This window comes from Emydura macquarii, unplaced genomic scaffold (assembly GCF_026122565.2).
Source record: "Emydura macquarii macquarii isolate MOO-44397 ecotype Brisbane River unplaced genomic scaffold, CSIRO-AGI_Emac_v2 contig_1253, whole genome shotgun sequence".
Classification (NCBI taxonomy): domain Eukaryota; kingdom Metazoa; phylum Chordata; order Testudines; family Chelidae; genus Emydura; species Emydura macquarii.
This window is the reverse complement of record NW_027131390.1, coordinates 13,329,445-13,354,051: the sequence shown is the minus strand read 5'-3', so window position 1 is coordinate 13,354,051 and position 24,607 is coordinate 13,329,445. Positions and strand designations below refer to the sequence as shown.

The window sequence follows — 24,607 nt, the reverse complement described above, 5'->3', positions numbered from 1 at the left end:
CAAGAGTGGCTCTAAGGGAGAAGTAGGACCCAATCTCTGATTTGAAAGAGGACGAGTCTTCTTCCGCTGACCACAGGGGTACTATTTCCGATGGTGCGGGTGATCAGTGCCAAGAAAACAAGGCAAGAATTGCAGATTTTCCCTTTGATGGTATTGAAGGACAAATTATCTAAAGTATGTGAGGCTGACACAGTACAGAGCATTGTAACAACCCAGCCGATTCTCCCATGCCTGTCAGCATTGATAACAATGACTCTTGTGGTGCCAGGATACCGGTACTGACAATGAAAGGAGATCCCTGGTAGCCGCAAATGCCTCTGGTGTAGTTGGTATTAAGACAGTATCAATACAGTGTGGTGCTGCTGAGATGGAAGCTCTTTCTGGCTGTGGACTCAATGGTACCTGCGTAGATGCCAAAGTCAATCGTGCCAGCTTCTGTGGTACCAAGGAATGCTTGGGTTTAGACTGCACTCTACTCTGATCCCCATGCCTGGCAGTATTCAGTGCTGGGGATTGTTGCCTCTTTCAGCAGCCTGTTTCTTATGCCTTTTTCTAGACACTAAGGACAGCAATCAGTGCTGTGACTCTTATACAGTAGAAGGAGCACTCCTTACTGACGCCGAGGCACTTAATGCAGAGTCTGACCAATCTTGCTCAGATGGAGGATTCAGTGCCACCTCCATGAGCAGAAACTTTGGCCTGGCCTCCTGATCGTTCTCTATGTGTGGCTTAAAGTCCTTGCAGATTTGGCAACGGTCCCCAGTATGAGCTTTCCAGAGGCACTTCAGGCAGCTTTAGTATGGGTGGCTCAGGGGCACAGACTTGTTGCAGGAGATACAGGGCTAGAAACCCAATGACTGTCATCAGCACCAAAGATGGGATGAAAAACTGATCAACATAAAAAACTAGCTATTTAACTAACTACAGTAACTATTTACAATATACAGAGAAAAATCAACTGAGATAATTTGTGAATGCAAAAAGAGCAGTTCCAGCAACCATCACAGATGGTAAGAAGGGGGTGCAGGGTTGGCTGGGTGCTTTATACTGGCGCTAATAGCACAGCAGCAGAGGGCATTTGAGCTGCCCTAACAGAAATAATTTCTGGCAACCATGCACGAGGCGCGCGCACGCCAAGAGTGGAATGCACATGTGCAATCACTTGAAGAATTTTAGTGCTCAAGACATTCATTTTAGTGTAGAATTCCACATACTGCTTTTCTTTTCCACCTCAATCCAAACTAGCAGCTTCCATATTTTTAAGTACCAAGTTTTTCCACAGCTGAAAGCCAAGAGCAGGTGCTCAGACAAATCCTCCTGAAATTTAAATTTTACTCTGCTGCAGAAAAGATTAAGACTATTGCAACTAGCAAAACTGTTCAACTACTATAGCAAGCAGACAGCATCAGCCAGAGAAACAAACTGTAGGAGTAATCCAATGGCATAATCAGTGTAAAAAACAAACTTAAAATTATAGAAGGGAAATCAGTGCTGAAGACACTGACTAAACAAACTTTTTTTAAAAAATACTTTTTTACAGTTATTTCCTTTAAGATGTTTGATATCTAAATTTCTGTCTAAAATATACATGATCTACCTTTTAAAATGCACATGTAATGAGAATGACGACTCCAGTAAAATCTCTATAATTTATCTAATCAAACTTAAAAAAATAAATTCCTTAGACATGTATTTGTACAACTTTAATCTATGTTGTGAAATAAAGTAATAGACGAAGAGGTAATATGAACTCATTTAGTTTTTGTATGACAGAAAAGTCTTCTTTTACAAACAAGATAAACTTTTTAAAAATTAAACTGCACTGATGTAGTATTTATACTGTGACACAGATCATGAAAATGTTGAAACTAACACTCTCATCAACATTCCATATTTTACAATGGTAGTATGAGTTTATAAATTCCATTTATCATGATCAAAATTTAAAAAATTGGTACCTAAAGTTAGGTATGTACATCCACGTCTGATGCTAATCACCTAGCATTCCCACACTTCAATAGGAGTTGAGAATGTTCAACACCTCTGAAAAATTAGGTCACTTAAATCCATATTTAGACACACAAATTAAGACCTACAATTTCCAAAAGTGACTAGCAATTTTTGGGTGTCCAACTTGAGATACCTTAAAGCAACCTCTTTTTTATAAAGTGCATGGAACCCATCCTCTGAAAATCAAGCCGTTTTAGAGATGTCAAGTTGGACACTTAAATTGAAGCATCCACAATCACTGCTCACTTTTGAAAATGTAGGCAAATGTGCTTAACTTCATGGAAATTATGAAAATGTTGGCTAATATGGTGCTATGTTATTCATATAGAACTGGATGAGTTGAGTATGTATTGCACTCCCGTACTACTAGATTTCAACAGTAGTTTAGCCATTAGTTTCATTGCAAATAGGATCACAGGCTGAGTATGTCAGGTTTTTTTTAATTGGTTTCATTTTTCACTCTGCTCAAATACTAATTCTGAGTCTAGCAATTTGAAAATAGGTGAGCTAACTTTTAAACAAAAATAACTCGTGGGTACAAATAGCACTGTTCCACCATACAGCTTACCTTATCATGCATAGTCCAACCTACATATTTTAAATAGCTGTCATTAAGAAAGGCATCACTATACATTTTCATCCATATTCCAATCTCTTCAATACAGATTGCTCTTATTTCAGCTATTGCATCTCTGCAAGGGGGAAACAAAAAGGTAATTATGAAAGGTAAAAGTATTTACAACAAACCCCCTGAAGTTTAAAAAGCTACAAATTACGGAACAAGTAAACTCACCGGTATCTATGCACAAAAACACCTTTAAATATTGCATTCATCATATTTTCTATTTCATCCTGATTTTCTTGAAGCTGAAAACAAAAACATAGTAAGTACATAATCACTGAATGATTATTTTAAAATGTGAAAAAACGATACTAGATGAAGTATGCCAAATGTATATTTTATAGTCATGTTTATTATTTTATTGATGAGTCTTATATGACAGATTCTACTAAAGAGCAAATTGATTCCAAATTGTTTTGACAGTTCAGTCTATTCTGCTGTGAATATTTTTGTAAGTGCCCGTTTTCAGCATCATGCTCCAATACAGAAGACGCTTTAAATATTGCAGCATGTCGATAACTATAATGTTGACAATGAGAAAAGGAGACCAAGTGTTTTCCTCCTCTATTACAAAAACATTTTAACTTTCAGTAAATTCCTTTTATCTAATAATTTTGTTTGTAAGAAACAGTCATTTAAATTAAATGTATTGAGTTTCCCCATCTGGCTTTCATTGTTTTAACTCTCTCCCCCTATTACTTCACTGGCGGAAAAAAGGGAAATTGAATGAGGGACTTGTGAATGAATTTAAAGGAAGAGTGTGAAACTAGAAATGGAGGTAAAACATCTTCCACATATAGAGAGCGAGTAGAAGAAAGCATAATCAAAACAGTGAGACAAAAATGAAGGACCCAGTTATCTGTGGAGTTTGGGTGAACAGAGGAGAAGAAATGTGCAGAGCTATAAAGGCAAGAACCAGGAGTTTAAATTTAATGCAAAAGGTGAAGAAAAAGTCAGTTAAAAGATTTAAAGAGGGGGATGCATATTGTTAGGGCAGCATGCAAGAATTAATTTTAGTAGCAGCATTTTGGAGGGACAACAATGGATGGAGAAGGGTACAGCAGGAGGCAAGAGTCAAAAGACCACAGAAGAAGAGACTGCAGTAGACAAAGTTGGTATGTCTGGTAACAGATATCCTCACCTGGACATGAGACTAAGAGGAAAAAATATGGAGGTGGGACATAAGATTTCTCCTGTGGAGGTTCAAGGCAAGAATCTGGGACAGAGTTCCCATAACCCCAAAGGATCTTAATGTCAAAAGAAAGGGAAGAGCCTTAAAATGGGAGGAAACTGAGGGAGAAGAGTATACAATGGTTAAGTTATCTTACTTAACCTTTCCCGTTAAAAACAGGGAATAGTCAGTTAGAAAAAGGCTAAACAAAAATTTAACTGAAAAAGGGCTGAAAATAGGAAAGTTTTACAAAATTAAATAAAAATGGATGTGAAACAAAAAGGAAACAGGAAAATTAAGAAGTAGTTAGGCATAGTTAAGATCGCAGACAAACTGAAATCAGGCAATGTTAAATGAAAACAAGAGACAAACATCCTATGAGAAGGAAAATTGGATTAATTAACCAAAGCTACAAAAGGTTGACAGAGAAAGTCTAAAAACCAAACAAAATAAAATAAAGCCAAAATAAGACAAAATAAGCCAGGACAGTCTCAATTCTTACACCCTTTCCCCTTTGGAGCCCGTGTGCTGTCTAATCAAGCCCTAATCCAGTTGAGTAGTCCCAATGAATTAAACAGGACTGTTCATGTGTAAGTGTTTAAAGGATCATGGCCTTAAACGAAAGCTCTTAGGAAGACAAACATGAGACCATCTTAATAGTAATATCTAATATTATATTTCCATTGTTCAAACTGAAAAGAATTAGTAAATAACTGCATAAAAGATGAAAAGAAAAATTAAAACATTTCTCTGTTTTAATCATCTAGAATATTTTAATATAGGTGAGAAGATTGGTTTTAATTTCTTTTATTTTTTTTTTAACTTTTAAACATAAAAGTACCTGCCATTTTTAATGTTTAAAATAAATTGGGGCTCATGAAAAGTGCTACGCTGACAGCAGTAAATTAGCAGAGTTCCCTATATAGAAAAAGGGAACGATAGTGAGGCAGCTTAAGTTATCAGCTTTACCTCAATTTTGACGTCAGATAGGACAACTTCTATGGACAAGAAAACAGTCCACAGGACTTCTGCTGAGATTGTTTTTTTGTGACAAGGGCATCTGTTTATTACTTTGAGATAACCTATTTCTTTACCTTGACCAAAAAGAATAGTCAAGGGATGGTAAATTTTGTTCATTATCTAGCTACGGTCAATTTGAACCATTGATCAAGAGATGAAATATGATGTAACCGATTACCAATTAGTCCCTAAAAACACTGCTCCTTACTCATTATACTCCTTACTCAATGCCACTAAATTCTGAAAAATAACTGAGGTACTTATAGTCCATATAATGTCTTCTGAACGTCTAATTTTTATAACACAAGCATGTTCTCACGTGTTTAGCAAAATTATGTTTGACAGTTATGTGCAATTTAAACATGAAACAAAATGGTAAAAAAATTCCCTTCACAAAAACAAATTCTTACAACAAGATTATCATTTTTTCATCAAGGTTTTCCCTCCTTCATCCATCACGCATTGAAGCTAGAAATATAGACAATTGCTCTAACCTCCTTCCTTTTTTGTAGCAAGAGTTCCAGCCTATCATTAGCTCGTTTTCCAATTATTTTATTTCGCTCTGCTTCATACTGCCGTTGTGTATTGTCCATGTTAATGCTAAGATTTAATGCCACATTCACTAAAGCAGTCATCAGCTTCATAGCTACAAAAAAAGTAAAAAAGTGAGAACTGATTAAAAAAGTTACCTATGTAACAAAAATGAAAACAAATAAGTTATTTTAACTATTAAAGTAAAATACCCTAGTACCACTTGTAAATAGAATTGCTGCATATATTAAAATGTTATGAATATATCAATAAAACTGTTTTAAACTTTAAGACATCCATAAAAATTGCATAAATACAAAAATAAAAGCAGAGTTTTGGTGGTCACTACTAATGTAGAAAAATAAAAAATTACTCAAAATGCATTATTTATTAAAATTGGTTAGCAATGCATATAAGGCATAAAAAATACAGACAAGACAAACTTGTGGAAAAAACTACCCTAATGTTTTTACTCAATAATTAGCTATTTTATTCTCTTTACTTTTTCATGCTTTGACCATCATTGTGATCTCTGAAACACAACATATACATTTACTTAACAGAGCCTTATTTCATTTAGCTGATCAAATATAAAAGTCAAAGAGTGTAGCCAAGGAAACATTAAATTAAGAGGACTCTACCATTAAATTAGTTAATATAATCCCTCACTCCCTCAAACCTCACAAAAACAAGTCAATAATACAGATCTTAATACTTACTTTACACAAGTAGTTCCACTGATCTCTATGCAGCTACTGATGTGAATAAGATTTGCTCATATGACTATGGGCTGCAGGATCTTGGCCATAATTAAAAACTATCATTTTACTTGATTTAAATTAGTGGTTCTCAACTTGGGGTCCACAGACTAAGTCTAAAGTGTCCATGAAAAGTTGTTACCACCACAGAATAGTGGTTTTCAACCTGTGGTTCATGGACCCTGTATCTAAGATTTCCAAATGGGTCCTCAAATGAAAAAATGGTTGAAAACCACTGATCTAAATTAACGTACAAATGGGATAATTCCTGCCGCCTTTTTTAGGCCCAACTCCCCTTTACTTCAGTGAGAGTATTGCTCAATCAACAGCTACAAGATTTGGTTCCAAGTAACTAAATTTACATCACAGATATGGTATAATACAAGTAAGATAACTGTATGATGTGACAGACAAAAGGATGTGAGAAAATCAACGTCTTCTCTGGACAGTAATATGGGTTTACGTTTTTGCTTATTTATCATAAATGCTTTGACAGCATCTCAGCAGCAATCTGACAGCAGGAGCCAATGGGCTGTATCATGGTGTTCTATTCCACTGACGGTATGTCTTGAATATACAAGTGACTGAATAACCAGAGTGTGGATTGTGAAGTTTACTTCCAAATACGATCTAGTTAGTTTACTTTTAGCAGGTGCCATTATCAACTTGGTCACAAATACAATGCAAACTTATCCCTGGGATTTGGTTTTAACAAGATTGAAATTAACACCACACAACACAAAGTTCATCTTAAACCTCAGGTTTGGCCATTCCTAACTGCCCTGTTTTAGAGAGCCTCTCCCACTTGCCTGCTCTCTGCATGGTGTAAGAAGCCATCTGCATTTGAGCCATCAGAACTCAATTAACTATTTCTCAGAAGTATCAGTTTGTTTTATTTAAACACTAACAGTCTGTTACATTCTCTTCATGGTGGACAAGCTTTTATTTTAATAAATATATTCAAAAACATGCCAAAAGAAGTATCAATTGTTCCACAAGAATATTTAAAATAGTTTATCAGTGGCTGATTCATGGTTAAATTTTTTTTTTAAACTTTTAAATGAAAACAATGCATTCATAGACCGTGACATTATGATAGGAGTTCATTTAAAAGCACAGTAACTTTTACTGCAAGTAAAAACAACGAGAAGACAATTATACTCGATTTAAAAAAATATATTCTGACAATGGGAGATGTTTAGGGTCGTAACAAAATATTTCTCCTTACAAAGGATAAAAGAAAACATTGTAAGCATTTTAAAAAATAGAAAATCTATCAGGTCAACTTTAACATAGTTCATATTTATTTATTAATTCTGTTTCTCTACTGATCTAAAGCAACAAATGCAATAAGTACTACGATAATCAGAGCAGTTAGGGAATTCTTTCCAAAGAACATTTTAATACTAAAGATTATTTTTTTAAAAGTTATAAAAACTAGAACTAGGAAAAAAACTGATCCAGAATTCAAAATTGAATAAATGAATGAAAATGAAATGATTAAAACCCAATGCAACAAAATGTGAAAGAACTAAATACTGAATATTTAGAAAGTTTTACAAAATGTTTCTTCTCAGATAACACAGAAAACTGAAAAGAAAATTTATACAGAAGCTGAATAAAGAAAAGGATGCTGACCTGCCAGTGTGCTAGTGTGTCGAAATGCTCTGACTTGTGAGTCTGATAGTCCTGTAAGCAGTGAAATGACTGTATCCATCATATATTCATCATATATGATACTATATTGACACTGTCGGACCAATACTCCAATGAACTCACAGAAACTGGATTTGAATTTCTTCCACTGAGGACCAGCCATGGTAAGTGGATAATCTCCACTATCCTACAAATACAAAAATAATATCTTCAAACATTAGCCAGCATATAACTAAAACTATAAAAAATTACATATTTTATATTGTTGATTAGAATATAACAGAACAGAATACAGAGAAGTTGAAGGATGAAAAAGCTTCATTCAACCAGACAGAGCTCAGTTCTCTGCTGGCATAAACTAGCACACTCAGTATTTGGCCCAAAATCTTATACTTACTTGTCAATTCTATTTTGCTAAGCACAGAGCAAGCACTCAACTAACAGAATTCAGTAAGTCTGACATTCCTTGCACAAAAATAATAAATATATTGAACTAATGTTCCACTGACTCCATTTTTTTCATAAAGTAACAAATAAAAGAACCCCCCCAAAACAACAACAAAAAGATTTAGTGTAACCAGAGCTAGATTAACAGAAGGGCTATGTAAACAGTGTGAGAGTTATATACCAAGCTCATGAGCCAAGAACTATTGACAGCAATAACTGGCAAAGCACAGTTGCACAATTTTATTGGATATCACGTGAAATGTGCAATATTTGGTGACAAGCTGCAAGTCATTTACCTTTTCAAAATTTTTTAAATGAAAATTAATTTAAAAAATCTGGGAGCAGATGAAGTTGGACGTTTCTTTTAAAAAGCGTTGATACTATTGAAAAAGCTTCATTTTTTAAAAATGTCCTCAGGTTTTGCCACTCCTTTCAATAGCGTTTTCTTCTGCTGAGATTCTAAGATTTGCAATTTCCATTTTAAAAAACTGAATATTTTAATCAAATATCCTGCTGCTACCTTTAAAAAAAATCTTTAATTTCTCATACTCAGACTGAACTCAAATTTGATTTTAAGAATCCAGAACACTGTATATAATAAAACTCTCAATTTAATCTCATGATGAAATGATGCATTTTTTGAAATTTCCAGCCAGGGGATGCGCTACTAGCTGGATATAAAGTTTGTCAAATATGGTAATTTTTTCTAGTATCTACTTATTTTTCCCATATTAATATATTTACAGTTGCTCCTAGTTTAGAAGTTTATTACTAGAAACACTGTCATCCTGCAATCTGAATAAGTGAATTTCAAATTCATGAAATAGATCCTAGGAGATTCTCAGAACTTTTATGTGTTATAATAATTACCTCATCAAATTCTTCAGTCATTTTTCGGATTATTTCAGAATTCTGCATATGTCGAAACATCTCCGCTGTAACAACTCCTACAATTCAGATATCAGATTATTAATACTGTAGATATGAAAGAGGCACCCAGATTATCTAGCAACTGAAAAAAGTTAAATGGACAACGGTCAATTTATAGCCTTTAAACATCTGAAGTTTTTCATATAAAATAAAATTATACAGAATGACAAAAAAAAAAAATGATTTACTCCAGCACACTCATTGGTTGTACACTAACAATCCTTTGGAGAACTGTTAATGTAACTATTGATGTTGAACAGCAGAAGCACCCGCATATATTTTGGGGAACATTATATATACATATATAATTTATAAGATTCATACATTCCCCTTCAAATTGTAAAAATTTTGAGAAGTACATCAAGTTTTGAGCCTAAAAACATGGATGGGCTGGCTCCCATTTCTAGAAGTACAGATACAATTATTTCTGAGAACTTCAGTTTGATACATTTGAGAACAATCATTTTGCAAAGTTACATAATTCACTGCAAAATAATTTAATTGTGAGATAATTACTAAGCACAAAATGTTTTAAGGTGACAAACCCTCAACTCAAAATGAAACAGAGGATTTGAATGAGTTCAGAATCTCACGGGATTAAGACACTAAATTAGGAATATAACATTACATTTTATATCATTATTTTTATCAAGCCTCCCTCTGCCAAAAAACCTAAACAATGGCAAAAATAAACCAAAAATCCAACATTCAAAGCTGAAAATTGAAAATTAACTCAAGTTTTAAGCAAGGACTAGAAGCAAGGACTAGAAGTATTGCAGAGGTAGGTTGCTCAGACTTCCTCAGGATAGGAACTATTGCATCATACTTTGGGATCCCCTCCAGACAACTAAGGCACAGAACAACAAGCTCAAGAGTAAACCAATCTCCACAAACCTCACCCAGGGGTCTGATATGGTGTGGTGCCTCTGATGACAAAGTGTACATTTTCGGAAATGGGGACTCCAAGATGACCTCTCCTAATCAAGAACGAACTACAACCATTGTAAAGTACCAGGTCCAAGTACCACACCTCCTTTTGTAGAAAACGTGGAATAGCTCCCATTTCTACGAATGAATGGCACTTGAACCTGATCACCACACTGGATGAGAACTTGTATTCAGGTGAAATGACCTCAGAGTATCCAAGGTGCTAAATAGTATCATAAAATGATGTTCAACACTTACTGCTACCATAATGTTTTTTTAGAAGAAATTTTCAGCTACAGATAACTAAGGGCTGGTCTACACTAGCAAGTTTCATCAGCAAGTCAACTTTACTCGACAAAACAGTGGAAGTGTACAGACTAAAATGCTCCTCCCACCAATGTAACTCCCTTGCTATGTCAACATAGTAAAACCACCTCAACGAGAGGTGTAGGGCTTATGTTGGCTAAGTTAAAGCAACGCAGTGTCAATGTACATCAGCTATGGCGCTGTCATTCTTGTCAATTTCACTGCTCTGCTAGAGAGGTGAAATTGACCAGAAAGCCCCCCAAAGAGCTAAGCAGCTGGTCTCCACTCCCAGCTGGGAAGGGGTCAGTCATTGCTCCCAAATGGAAGTGGGATAAGAAGCCCGGGTGCTTCTCCACCCACTTCCCAGTGGGGAGTGGGCGGACTGGGGCAAGAAGCCAGGGCAGCTGGACCCCACTCTTTAGGGGCGAGAAACCCTGGGTAGTTTCCCCCTCGGAATGGGGAGGAGGAATCCCCGGGTAGCTTCTGGTGTAGAATGGGAAGTGGAGGGGGTGAGAGGTACCCTACCTGGAGCTTGGGAGCCTGTGGGGCTCCAACAGGGAGCTGAGAGACCGGGTTCTCAGCTCCCCACACTGCCCCTTTTACGTCAGTGGAAGTGCTCCTGGTGAGGCCGCACTCCTCTGACCGAAGGAAGGTATTGTGGACATCAGCCATCACTTTAATTACTGCAGGGGCTGTAAGACGACCTATGTTATGTCGACTTATTTTTCTAGTCGAGACAAGACCTAAGTGATTTCATATATTGAAATGACTATTTCCCTTAAACATTAACAGGTGGATTTCAAAAAGTGATACAAGGGCATAAAACAGACCTCTTAGTTCCTTTTGCAACTGTATTCACTGCTTCATAAGACGGATCATGATAAAAAATAAAGGATTCTGGAACTTTAGTGCCAATATCAAAAAGATTCACTACTGAACGCAGTCCTGCTCTTGGAGGCATGGGGAGCTCTAGACGGACACTGGAGGTAACGTGCATGTTCAAGGGATGAGGAAATGCCTGAAGATCACTTTACATCCCACCTATCTAGAATATCACCCCACTGACTCCTGAGTAAGCCATTTACAATCTCTTCTTCTGAAAAGGGAGAAGTTAAGGGGAAAAAGGAGACGAAGGAGCGAAACTGGTTGGAGGGAAATCACAAGGCTCAAAACCAACAGTCGAATCCACCTCTCTCAAGACTACTCAATAAAGATCTTTCAAAACAAATAAAGTCAGAAAAAAAAAGCTATATTGGACTTCAAATTTAAAATTTTTGCAACATGGAACAAATTAGAGGCATTGCATGACAATCAGTGCCAACAAAATTGCTGAAAGTCTTTCTGGAAAGTTCAACTATAGTGAAAGTCATCGGGGGCAAAAAAACCCAAACAAACCCCATCACATTCTTTCCAATGTGGGCTGGTTGAAGTCTGGTTTGAACTTAAGAGTTTCACCTGTGTAACTATTTTGGTTAAAAAAAATCAAAGTAGTTATAAAGGTAAAATCCCTAGTGCGGATGAAGTTATTATGATATAAAAATGACATATCAGTAGAGTTATTCCCTTTCCTGTACAGGAACAGCTATACTGATTAAAAAAAAGCACTTTTATACTGGTATAACTGCATCCATCTATGGGGATTGTACAGTTTGCTTTAACTATAACAGTATAATTAAAGAGTACAACTGCCTAGTATAGACTAGCCATAAGAGTGAGAAGGCACTCACTACACCATCAGCATAATAGCAAAGGCTACTAAAGAGAGATCTGGCAGACAATTATCTAAAAAGGAGTGGATGTACGATAGCTAGAGAAGTATTTTAACTTAATTTGCTTCCAAAAATATACATCTTACCTTTGCAGCCTGAACACTGAATAAAGAAGTTGATGAGGTCAAGAAGCGCTATATCTCTGTCATGTTTGTATGACTCTATCCAGTCATCCACTACAGACTGGGTTGTCAGGGAGGGCAGGGGAGGACGTAGAGAAAAAAAAACAAAAATATCTTTATTAGCTTTTAAAAAGTGAACAGTGCAGTTTCTGAACTGCTTCTCAGGAACACACAAACATGAAAAGTGTTCTTCTCCCATTAGCAAAATGGAACCCTTAAAATTAACTACCTCATATTGGTAAAAGTTTTGAATCCTCCATTACTATTAAAATAATTTCCTTCAAGAAACGGATGCCTGCTTTACCCTGCCAATATGTACAAGCACAAAACTGACCATTACATGTGTGCAACTGACCAAAAAGCATATAAATAGTACATTTCCTCCAACTGACTGAAAATGTAGTGCAAAGCCCTGCAACCCTATTAGTAAGAGGAGGTGGAGAAATTCCTCATCCAGAAACTTATTAATCAGTCTGTGATAGGGAGCTGAGCAAGGACTGCTGCATCAGCCACGTCACGCCAGCTCCCATTTAGGGAGGTAAATTGGAAATGGCTGGAGAAAATCAGCATCTAATTGGACAATTAGAGGCAGCTCACAGCGCAATTAGCCTGGGGCTGTATAAAAGGATGAAGGGAAGGAAACATAAGAGGGAAGGAAGGAGCTGGGGAGTAGAAGCAGAGCGTGGCTCTTCCTTCCTGGGTCTAACTGCTAAAAAGGCAAGCTATATACAAACTGTGGTGGGAGCACTTGTAAATAAATCTGCACCAGTGGTTATGGAATCAAAGGTCTCTGAGTGACTTTGTGACCAGAGAAAAAGCGGAAGCAGAGCAGGGCCACAGAGGGTCATGCTACACGCGGGGGGGCTTGTCCGGGACTTTAAGCCAGAGCAAGAGATTGGTAGCCTGGAGATGGAGGAGACCCCGCAATGGCTGGTGAAACAGCAAAGCTTCCGGCAATCCCACCAGCTGGAGAGGCAGGCCTTGCGTAGTTGGCAAGCCAAACAGCAGAAGAGCTTGCAGGACTTCATTCGAGAGCAGACCACTGTACAACAGCAGTTCCTACAGAGGATGGTGAGTCCCACGGTGGGGGCTGGCATTTGGGTGCCGGGCTTTGGACTGTGTAAGATGGGCTCTGTGGATGACCCCGATGCATTCCTAGGCACCTTTGAGCGGGTAGCCATGTGGGCAGGCTAGGATAAGGCAACCTGGGCCCTACACCTTGCGCCCTACCTGGCTAGTGAAGCCTGAGTGACCTACATGGATGGCCCTAAGTGAAGAACAATCCAGGAGCTATGAAGTGGTAAAGACGGCCATCTGGATCAGGTGGGGCTGTCGGACAGAAAGTACCGCTAGAGATTCAGGGCAGCGAGGTGGATGGGAGGTTTGTGGCCCCAGGCATTCGCTCAAAAGTTAATGGATTGGGCCACCCGATGGCTGAGGCCTGACACCCAGACTGTGGGGGAGATCACTGATGCACTCGTTCTAGATCAGTTTTTACTTGGCCTCCCCAAAAGCATACAGGTATGGGTGAGACAGCGCCAACAGAGTACGATAGAGGCCACAGTAAAACTGACGGAGGAGTACGCAGAGGCAGATTTCCCCAGGAAAGAAGGATGCCCAGATAAGGAGGAGGAAATGGGGAGAAAATCCAGAGAACCCCCAACTGAGAAGGGTCTAGAGAAGAGAGAGAGACTAACTAAGGAGCCCTCACTGGAACCAGACCGCTCATATGCTGGCAATGTGGGTGACCAGGAAAAAAAAAAGGGACTGCCCAGACATGGAGTGCAGTTTTACTGAATTTTGTGGGCAGACCCACACTGGGAGACAAGAGAAGGGACAGACACTATCCACCATTCCCGTGATGGTGGGGAGGAGACCCCAGCAGGGCCTTATGGACATGGCCTCAGCCTGCTCTCTCATTGGGTGGGGAGGAATGCTAGTGAAGGCGCAATGGCTCATCCCAGGGGCCAAAATGAATTAGGGGTACATCCACGGGACAAGAGGCAGTGCCCAGTGGCCTCTAGAGGTTCGGGGCAAGTTCCGCTGGAAACAGGTCAGGGTAGTAGGGGGCTTGCCATATCCAATGGTGGTGGGCACTGACTGAGACCCTTTCCCCAAAGGGAAAAGAGGTTAGGTGAGTCAGCCCATGGTGGAAAAAGGGGGACATTCCCCGAGAAAAGGGGTAGAAACCCCTGAATCGGAAAGTCCTAGACAATAGAGCCCGAGTAAGGGAAGATGTAAGGAACAAGGTGGGATGGAGATATACACCCAAGGGCTCATCACAGAGCCAAAAGGCTCACCAGAACTTCCTGTAAGTGGACCCCTGGGAAACGAGATCCAGCCCCCACTTGACAGGAAAGGGGATCCTGAAATCCTGGGGGTCCAGAGGAGAGCAGGGCCCAACCCCAAATCCCTGCCAGAAGTGAAGGGGGGAAGGGAAGGGGGCCCATTAGGGGTGTGAGGATCTGTGGGTGTTGTCAGAGCTATGCGGGCATCCGCCCGCTACACAATGTAGTAGTTTATGTGGGTAGGGGATGGACGTACCTCAAGGGTGAACCCCATATAGTTAACCCCAAGTCACTGGACTGGTATGAGGGGCCTCCCCTGTAAAGCCTCCCCAGTAGAGCGAGAAGAGAACGCAGGTGGGCGAACCTTGCAGTTAGAGACAGGGGGGAAGGTGTGTGACAGGGTGCTGAGCAAGGACTGCTGAGTCCACCCCATGTCAAACCAGCTCCCATTTAGGGAGGTAAATTGGAGATGGCTAGAGAAAATCAACACCTAATTGGACAATTAGAGGCAGATACCAGCCCAATTAACCTGGGGCTGTATAAAGGCCTGAAGGGAAGGCAGCAGAAGAGGGAAGGAAGGAGCTGGGAAGCAGAAGCAGAAGCAGAGCGGTGGCTCTTTCCTCCTGAGTCTAACTGGAAAGAAGGCAAGCTGTATACAAACGGTGGTGGGATTACTTGTAAATAATCTTACACCAGTGATTATGGAAACAAGAGACTCTGAGTGACTGTGACCAGAGAAGAAACAAAAGCAGAGCAGGGCCAGAGAGGGCCCTGCTAGTCTCAAATTTCCTAGTCAGAGTTCAACCCAACTTCTGTTCACATCATATATATTAACAACAAACAGTTCAACAAATTAATTTGTGGCAGAAATTGACAGGTCTTCAGTGGTGGAAACTTTACTTACCAGTTAATTTTATCCTTGTCCGTTTTAAGAAGTCTAAGAACTCCCATATTACACTTAGTTATTAAACAGTCACAAAATCCTTCCCTTTAAATGTTTAGTTTTAATCTTCCCTACTTTAACTTTTTAATAAGCTCTGGTAACCCCCCTATACTTTATATTGCAACTTTATTGTTATTATGTGCCCTTTAACTATAAACATGATCTACATCTGACTATTTAGTTATTCAAACTATTTAAAGGGACAATTTAAAAATCATGGTGTAAACAAAAGAAATAATATCCTATATTATTGAGAAATTATATGGTTAAAAGTCTTTCCATTTTACGTCACTAGTTATCCTTATTACTTTTTTCATTTCAATGAAAATTAATTAAATCCTTTCACTTGTTTAGAGTCAGTTTCACTTGTAGGTTCTTAGTAGTGCAAAATTTGGGTTTCAAACACTGTAGGGGAATATTTGTTTTTAAAAGGTTGCTATTAAAATTTATTGTTTAAAATTTGTGGAAAAACCTGTAGTGGGGGTTTAATTTTTATAAAATCTTTTTTATACAAAATTAAAATTTGCAGCTGAATTTGAAGTTGAGCATCCTTTTAAACCCTAAAGAGATTCAGATCTTACCTGCATAGCACTCTTGCCCATTTTAACAACCTCAAACAACATCATGTTTTCCACACCATTCTGTTGGTGATGTCCATTCATCCGGTTTGGACCAGCAGGTTTCCCTCCTCCGTTTCCACCTTTCCCCTTTTCTCCTGGGCCTTTTTTCCCTTTTTTACAGGTCTGCAATCGAATCAAAAACAACTTTCAAATCACTATAAAGTAAGCAAAATGTAAACTAGAACTATCATCAATAAAATGACAACAATATTCAGGGTTTGTGCCTCAAATAAGCCTATGGATTTCTAAAACCCTTATTTGTGAATTATTTTAATTTGAAAATGAAGTTTAACCTGGAAAGGGGAAGTTACTTACTGTAACAGGAGGTTCTTTGAAACGTGTGGTCCCTATTTGGTTTCCAGACGTGATGCGCATGCGTGTCATGCGTCGGAACTGTTTGTAGTAGTGTCCACTGACCTGCACTGTGTGGTGTGCATCAGCCACATGGTGTGTCCAAGGCTTTAAGAGGTTATGCTGGCTGACACCACTCCAGGTCTCTCTTACCAGTAAGCGCTGAAGTCCGCAGCAGAGGGGATGCAGGGCGGGTTTTGGAATCCAAATAAGGACCACACATCTCAAAGTATCTCCAACTACAGTAATTAACCTCGCCTTCTTCTTCAAGAGATGGTACCTATCTGGTTTCCAGACATGGGAGAGTAGTGAGCAGTGCTCAGCGTGGAGGTGGGTGTAAGGACTTGCAAGATGTCAGTCTGTAGCACAGTGCGGCCAACTGCCATATCTACCACTGCCACTGGGGCAATGGTATAGTGGGCAGAAAAGGTGTGGATGGAGGATCATGTGGCTGCCTTACAAATGTCCTGCCAAGGTACATCGACGAGGAAGGCTGACATGGTGGCATGTAGGGTACCCATGTAGAATGGGCTGTGACTCCTGTGTGCAGAACAACATGAGAGAAAGCATAACATTCCTGAATACAATGGAAGATCCATTTAGAGAGGTGTTGCGAGGAGAGGGTGTGCCCCAGCACTGCTCCCCAATCGTGAGAAAGTCTGGATGAGGCACGAAAGGCACAGATGCATTGGAGATAAAAGGCTAGCAGCTGACAGACATCAAGAGAATGCAATGTCCATGCCCTGGGGGAGATGTGTGGCTTAGGGTAGAAGATTGGAAAGTGGATGCATTGGATGAGGTGGAATGAATAGGTCGTCTTGGGCAGAAATATGGGGTTCAGGAACAGGGAGACTGTCTTTGTGGAAGCCAGTAAAGGGCAGGTTGGCCATCATGACCACCAGCTCGCTAACCCGTCTAGTTGAGGTGATGGCCACCAAAAAGATCACCTTCATGGAGAGATGGGTGAGAGAACAGGTCATGAGAGGTTTGAAGGATGGTTTAGTGAGGGCAGAGAGAATGAGATTCAGGTCCTAAGATGGGGTAGATTTCCGCACTGACAGGAAGGTGCTGAGTACACCATGAAGGAAGCGGATGGCAGTTGGATGAGTGAAGATGGAAGAAACATCCACAGGGGGTAAGGAGAAGAGCATTGTCCTGGAAGCCTAGCCTGAGAGCTCCTCCGGAGCAGAAGAGGGCAAGTTTCTGATTAGCAGCCATCATGAAGAAATCCCAATGTGGTCTGCCCCACTAGCAAAAGACCGAGTAAAGTGTGGGGTTGTGGAGCTCCCACTCATGATTCATGTAGAAGGATCAGCTGAGCATGCCCACCAGACACTTGCTGGTGCCCAGGAGGTGTACAGCATGGAGGGTGACCCCCGTGACTGAGGCACCAGAGTTCCAGACGTGGATGGCCTCCGCACCCGAGGGAAGGGGACCGGGCGCCATCATGCTTGTTAATATACACAACCACCATCATGTTGCTGGACAGTGGCTGAATGTGACAGGAACTGATGAGGGGCAGGAGGCAAGGCAGGAAGCCTTCAATTCCAGTATGTTGATGTGCATCTGCACCTCCCATAGTATCCAGATGCCCTAGGCCGTATGGCCCTCCAAGTGACTGCCCCAACCAACGAGGAAGGCTTCAGTGGTAAGAGTGATATTGATAGCTGTGAACCAGGCCCCATGGGGGAGGAATGAAAGGGAGCGTGGCCATCCGGAACCAGAATCTGCATATGAATTTGTTCAGAGACCGGAGATCCAGAATGGGGCAGTAGCCACCCCCCTTTTTCAGCACAAGGAAATAAGGGGAATAGAATTCACGGCCCCGATAATGGTGGGGGTGTATTCATTCTATGGGGTCCTTCTGAAGGAGTGTGTGCTTTTTCTCGGAGAATCCTTGACGGAGCGGAGGGATTCATCTGTCTTGTTGCTGAAGAGTTTGTGGTTGTCAATGGGGAGGTCCGCAAAGGTGGTCTGGACCTCCTTAGGGAAGCCGGACGATTGGAGCCAGGAATCCTGGCAGAGCTTGATACCGATCCCCAAAGTATGGGATGCAGCATCAACCATGGCTTAGAGGGCCATCTTGGCGATGAGCTTACCCTGATCAAGTAGCGCCTGCAAGTCCTACTGTTTCTCAGCCACAAGGAAGGCCTGGAACTCTGCCAGCTTTAAGTAGGAGAGGAAATCGTATTTTGCCAAAACGGCCTGGTAATTGGCAATAGGGAACTGGAGGCCCATGGAGGAGAAAACCTTGCACCCCAAAAGATCCAATTTATTCACTGCCCAGTCCAGTGGGGTGACCCAGAGGTGCTGCTTTCAGGTGCATTCAGTCACTGCATGGACCATGAGCAAGTTGTGGGGTGGATGGGTAAAACAAGAAGTCCATACCCTTAGATGAGACAAAGTAGCAGTGCTCAATGCGCTTCGAGGTGGGGGCATAGGAGTCTGGGGCATGCCAGATCGCCTGGGCCAGTTGAAGGACGTCTTCATGGACTGGGAGGGTAAACCGGGAGGGCTCTGACAGGTGCAGAATGTCACGGAACTGGTTTTGAGAGTCCTGGACCTCCTCCACCAGGAGTTTGAGAGCCATGTGCTGAAACAAGTCATGGTATTGTGTATGGTCATCCGGAGAAGATAGGGTGGATGGAATGATTGCATTGTCCAGGGGAGACGTGGCCCTGGTAGGGACTGGCAGCACTGGTGGTACGAAAACATCCTGCAGTTCATCATAAACAGAGGGGGGCCTGGCCATTAAGGGTGGTAGTGGTGACACCCCACAGTCCCCCGTAAATGTCCAAAGCTGGCCATTAGAGCCAAGCAGACAGGCAACCAGGCATTGACGGCCCCCATGGATAACGAAACCACGTCAGCAGGAGGTCCATACATGGGTGGGTAGGGTGGCTGGTGCCAAAGGTGCAGGGGAAAAAGCGGGGTTCAGCTTGTAAAACCACTCAGACTCAGAGTACAGGTCTGGCAAAGGCAGGGCTATTGATACCATTGGTGCGAGGGGTGGCAGGGAAGTGTATTACTCTGAAACGAATAGGAGATGTTCATCAGCTGGAGATGGAAAACTCAGAGTGTCCAGGCAACAGGGGTGCCAAGGAGAGGCAGCATATGGCAGCAACAGCTGAGACAGGCAGCCTGGCATTTGTGGAACCAGGGGAGAGTCTGGAAGAGCCTGGCGGCATGGACAGGACCAAAAAGTGAAGGCAGCAGACTGGGGGACATGGCTGGAGGTGGCGCTGGCGGTGCTTCACCTTATGCTCCATACAAGGTTTCTTAAGAGGCAGGGCAACTGAGTCAATGTGTGACTTCTCACCCAACCTAGTGGGAGAAGGCAACACTGTGTTTAGGGGTAGTCCCCATTGGAGATCTGCTTTTATGCCCATGGCCATGCTTCTTATGCACATGGTGCTTCTGCAGTGGCGATGGTACCTCAGGCACAGGTGCACAGGAGCTGGGAGAGCACTCATCAGCGATAATAGGCACCACTCCAGCGGATCCATCAATCCCAGGTCCGACTGCACACATGGGCACATAGCCTCCTCCATCAGATACTTACAGAGGCAAAGTTCTCTAGCTTCCCACGTGAGGTGGGAACGAGCAGTAGATCTGGCAGCAATGATGTGGGCTTTGCTGATGCAATAGAGACAGCACTGATGCTCATTCCTCACAGAGAAGGAGCGCAGGCAGGAAGCCCAGCTCTTGAAGCCAGCTTGTTGAGGCATAATGCCTGGAAGGGTGGGACGGGTCATCCCATGAGAGAGAGAAGTCCAAAGGAAAAAATGAAAACTAATTAACAACAGGGTAACTATATACAACTAGAAAAAAACTATGCAAAGCAAAGGACAAGAGCTCTTTTAGCAAGCTAAGAGCACTGAAGAACAAGGGTTCAGACTGGCCATGCGGCAGTAAAAGGGAACGGGAGCTGCGTCGACCCGCATGACCTCTTAAAGCCTTTGATCCACCACGTGGCCAATGCACATGCAGGTCAATGGAAACTATTACAAACTGTTCCAGCTCCAGCAAAGGAGTGCATGCATCCATGTCTGGAATCCATATAAGGACCATCATTCAAAGAAGAATCATTATATAGCCACACACTTAGAAAAAAGGATTGGTAAATAATAATTGCATGTAGTGAGAATACTATCAAAGTATTTTCTATTTGTTAGGAAATCTTTTACCATCTGTTTTATGGTCTACCTAAAACAGCTGCTGCAACCCTCCTATAACATACTCCAAGCAAAACAGCCTGCATCTCAAAAGAATTCAGAGGTGAAGGGATTAACGTATATAATTGTGTAAAAAAGCGGTTCAGATAAATGAGTAGATACCTAAAACAGAGTTGAGAAGAAAACAAAACCTATTATACAAATAAAACAAATTTAATTGTTTGAAATTTATAAAAATTTCCAATGCAATGTTTTGATTAACCAAATCTTCTCTGTTTCTGGGATAAAGGAATCCATAGATGAAAACTTTAATATTTACAAAAATAAGTCTTCACTGAATAACATGATTTTTTGTTCCAATACTTTTACAGAAGGAGCACAGCATTAATTACACTAGTCAATCAAGAGTCCTGTATCAGTTTGTGATTTCTATGCAGATAACAGTTCAGTGAGATGAAATGCAAAAAGCAATTAAAATGTCTTTTTAATTTTAATAATGTTCTAAAAAGTCAAGTAAATCCACAAGAGAGACAAACACTGAGATAAAAGGAGAATATGGGAGGAATATTACATTCACTGGGCATAACAGATAGTATTCAAAGGTTATATAATAACTGGAGTTCTTTGAGATGTTCAGTCCATAACTGGCTCCATATGCCTGAAACTGGAAGACTTTTGCTATCAGTGACTGTCTGTGCAAGGGGTTGAAAGGGAGCTTTCATTGATGCTGGTAGGATTAGGCTAAGGTCCCACATCAGCGTAGGTTTCAGTATCAGAGAAGGAAGCTTCTGACAAGTCCATCAGAAAGCGCCGTGTAGGAGGACAGCTGAAAATTGAATGGTTGATCACTGGAGGGTGAAAGGTACTAACAGTTGCCACATGAATGTGCAAGTGAGTTGAGAGAGATGTGTTTCTCCCTTTGTGTGGTAGCAAATTGTAAAGCATAATATTGTAAGTATCCATAATTCCTTATGTCGTGTTAATACATAAAATTCACAATGATATTGCTCACCAGTAATAGGCTTTCATAAAACACACAATTCAATAAACTTTGTATACAAAATTACTGTATTATCAATCAGTAGATTTAATAGCTTATAACCTGAAGTTCAGGCTCCCCATCTTTATAGACCAGTAAACCTTTTAAATAGATTCTTCTGAAGATTATGCCTCAAAGTAAAATTTATTCAAGCTGTGAGGAAGGTGATATGGAGTCTGGTGGTGAAGGAAGTTCCATGCTTTTTCTTTCCCCCTTCCGGTGTTTGCTAAAATGCAAATTGTTCTGTTTCTTGCAATCTTCCCCCCTTCCCCGCCCCCCTTTTTTACTCCTTACATATAAATTGAGGTAAACCCACATTCCTTTGTCTAAAGCAGAATATGCTTATGCATGCATGGCTTGCAGAACACATTTGTGTAATTCTATCACATATTCATAACATTTTGTAAACACCCTGTAAACACAACATACAAGAATATTAATGATCCATGAGTTATTAGTTTGTCAATATCTTACATGCCACCTTTTAGACACAGATTATGACAACAGTGCTGAGTGTGTCAGGCCTGACAAGAGCTGCTGACACAAAGCAGTGAACCACACTGTAGCTCTGTGTCACAGGGAAACTTTCCCACTGGCACTGGATTCATTCAAGGATGAGGCAGCTTCAATGTCAATAAGTGGTGCCAACTGTATGAAGGTTGGGGGTATCTTATTATGCCCCTATGGGTTGACAGAATCAATGACTGGCTCTCTCTCTCATGCTGACCTCATGGTGTGAGGATCTCCCTCGTTAGAACTGGATCTGACAGTACTGGAGCATCTGGATCCACGTAAATAGTAATGTCCTTTTGGGTGGTGTATCTAGCCCTTGGCGTAAAGAAGCAGGTTGGTGCCAGGGATGTTGGTCGTGACACAGTTTTGGGGATCTGCAGCTTTTGTCAGCGTGGCTGGCATCTGTTACCTTCTTTCCCTTGCCAGTACCAAGGACTGTCCCACTCCTTAGGTGTCAGTTTTAGGGCATTCTAAGTAATCTGTGCTGCAAAACAGTACGCTACACCTGAATCTCATCCAATTTAAAGGTGTCAGAGTGGGGATCCTCTTTTTGGATGGGAACCTAGAGAGGGACTTCTCATATTTCTTGCGAGAGAATGTCTGACCTCCTGCCTTTGTTTGGAGAAGTCCTTAGTTCTACTCCGATCAAATCCAAAAATGGAGATTGCCCTGTTCAAAAGATGCTCCTGAGTGCCTCTGCCCAGTGTACAGGAAGGTCTGACAGGTCAGATTCAGACTGGGGCCTCACTGAGCAATCCTTTAAGAATCTTCTGAGCCTACACCATGTACTTGACAGGTAGGCTTGGAAAAGACCAACAAATGCTGCACTTGGAGGGAATATGAGCTTCCCTGAGGCAGTAGACACACCTGTCATGGTTGTCACAGAATAGAAAGGACATGCAATTCTTGAATCCTGGGCATAATAAGGGGGTATCCAAGTTGGGGGGGCATACCAAGCACTAAACTACTTAAAATTACTAAGAGCACATTAATTATAAAGATTTTAAAACTATTTACTGATAAGAACATCTGAAAAGGAATGCTACTCAACACTGCAGGCATTGAACAGTTTATGTCTCAGATCCTGGATGGATGAAGTAACTGGAAAAGTGGTCAGTCAGTGTCACGCTTTATGTGCTTGGTTTGGAGCATGAGGAAATAAGGGGTACAGGCGCAGACCAACAGAGATTGCTAGCAAAAATCTTCCAGTCTCAGATCTGGAGCATATGCATACCCAGAGTCTACACACACACAGGACCATCAATCAAAGAAGAAAAAAAAATGTGATATGTAAGGATACGATTCTGTAATGGAGGTCACGGATTCCGTGACTTTCCAGGACCTCCATGACGTCTTCTGGGGCAAGGTTGGCGCAACTGTCAACCCTGGGGCTGCTAGAACAACTGACCATGGCCAGCCCCCGGCCCAGCGGCTATGGTTGTGGCAGCTCCCTTGAGGATGGAGCAGCAGCAGGAGTGGAGCAGCTACAAGCCCCAGAAGCACTCTATTTGTCTCCTCTCCCACAGGTACTTTTTAGTAAAAGTCAGGGATAGGTTGTGGACTTCCGAGACAGAATCTTAACTTTAGTAATATGTTAAGAACTTTTTTACAAGAAAAAAAATTTTTTTAAGGGATTTCTAGTTCTATTTTTCCCCCCACAATGGTACAGCCACATAACCAGCATTAAAACAATTCTTGCACTCTTCAGTCTGCACAAAATTTCAAGTGTATCAATATCCCCGATAAACTAAACATACTTTTCCTTTGCCTTGTTTTTGATTTTTTCCTTCAATATCTTCAAAGTCTGTATCAGAAGAAAAGTGTGTTTCAGACTCCCTGTAATGACAAACAAATGTTTACATACTACATCAGAAACATTAATATCAAAATTTTAGCTATATTATCTACATCTTCAATAAGCCTATGTCCATTCTGTACGAACAAATACTTAAATCTTGACCTTTCATTTTTAATCCACTGCCCTAAAAACTAACTAACATGCTAGAGAATGATAAATAAAAGGTTCCTTCTGTTGACAACACAGGAAGGTGTAATTCTGTTAAATCAAATGGTTACGGACTTTCTTCTTCTTTTTTTTTTCCACAATAAACTTACAGAAATCCAACTACTGAACACTGAAGCTGGCTGAAAAAATTTGAATTTTCAACAAAAAATTTTACAAAAAAAATTCTGGCTTTTTCAACCAGCTGTATTAGAGTATGTCTACACTGCCGGATTGATGCAGCAAGATCAATTGAGCAAGCTGGGGAAACCAGCTCAATCGATACTGGAAGTGCTCTCCAGTCGACGCAATTAATCCACCTCCCCCAAAAAAGAGTAAGGCTGGATCGACCAGAGGGTGTCTCCCATCAACACAGCGCAGTGAAGACGCCATGGTATGGCAATGTA

General features: G+C 40.8%; 1 protein-coding gene across 4 annotated transcripts in view; it reads right to left on the bottom strand.

Annotated features, from left to right (window-relative positions):
• STAG2 (STAG2 cohesin complex component) overlaps positions 1 to 24,607 on the bottom strand; it is a 163,679-nt gene that overhangs the window by 64,522 nt on the left and 74,550 nt on the right. For all 4 annotated transcript variants that reach the window (XM_067548195.1, XM_067548193.1, XM_067548196.1 and 1 more), the window contains 8 exons: positions 23,956 to 24,034; positions 16,082 to 16,243; positions 12,234 to 12,330; positions 9,086 to 9,162; positions 7,751 to 7,955; positions 5,318 to 5,469; positions 2,804 to 2,877; positions 2,579 to 2,702 (listed from right to left, as the gene is read on the bottom strand). In XM_067548195.1, coding sequence (XP_067404296.1) covers positions 2,579 to 2,702; positions 2,804 to 2,877; positions 5,318 to 5,469; positions 7,751 to 7,955; positions 9,086 to 9,162; positions 12,234 to 12,330; positions 16,082 to 16,243; positions 23,956 to 24,034 — 970 coding nt within the window. The remainder of the gene's footprint in view (positions 1 to 2,578; positions 2,703 to 2,803; positions 2,878 to 5,317; positions 5,470 to 7,750; positions 7,956 to 9,085; positions 9,163 to 12,233; positions 12,331 to 16,081; positions 16,244 to 23,955; positions 24,035 to 24,607) is intronic.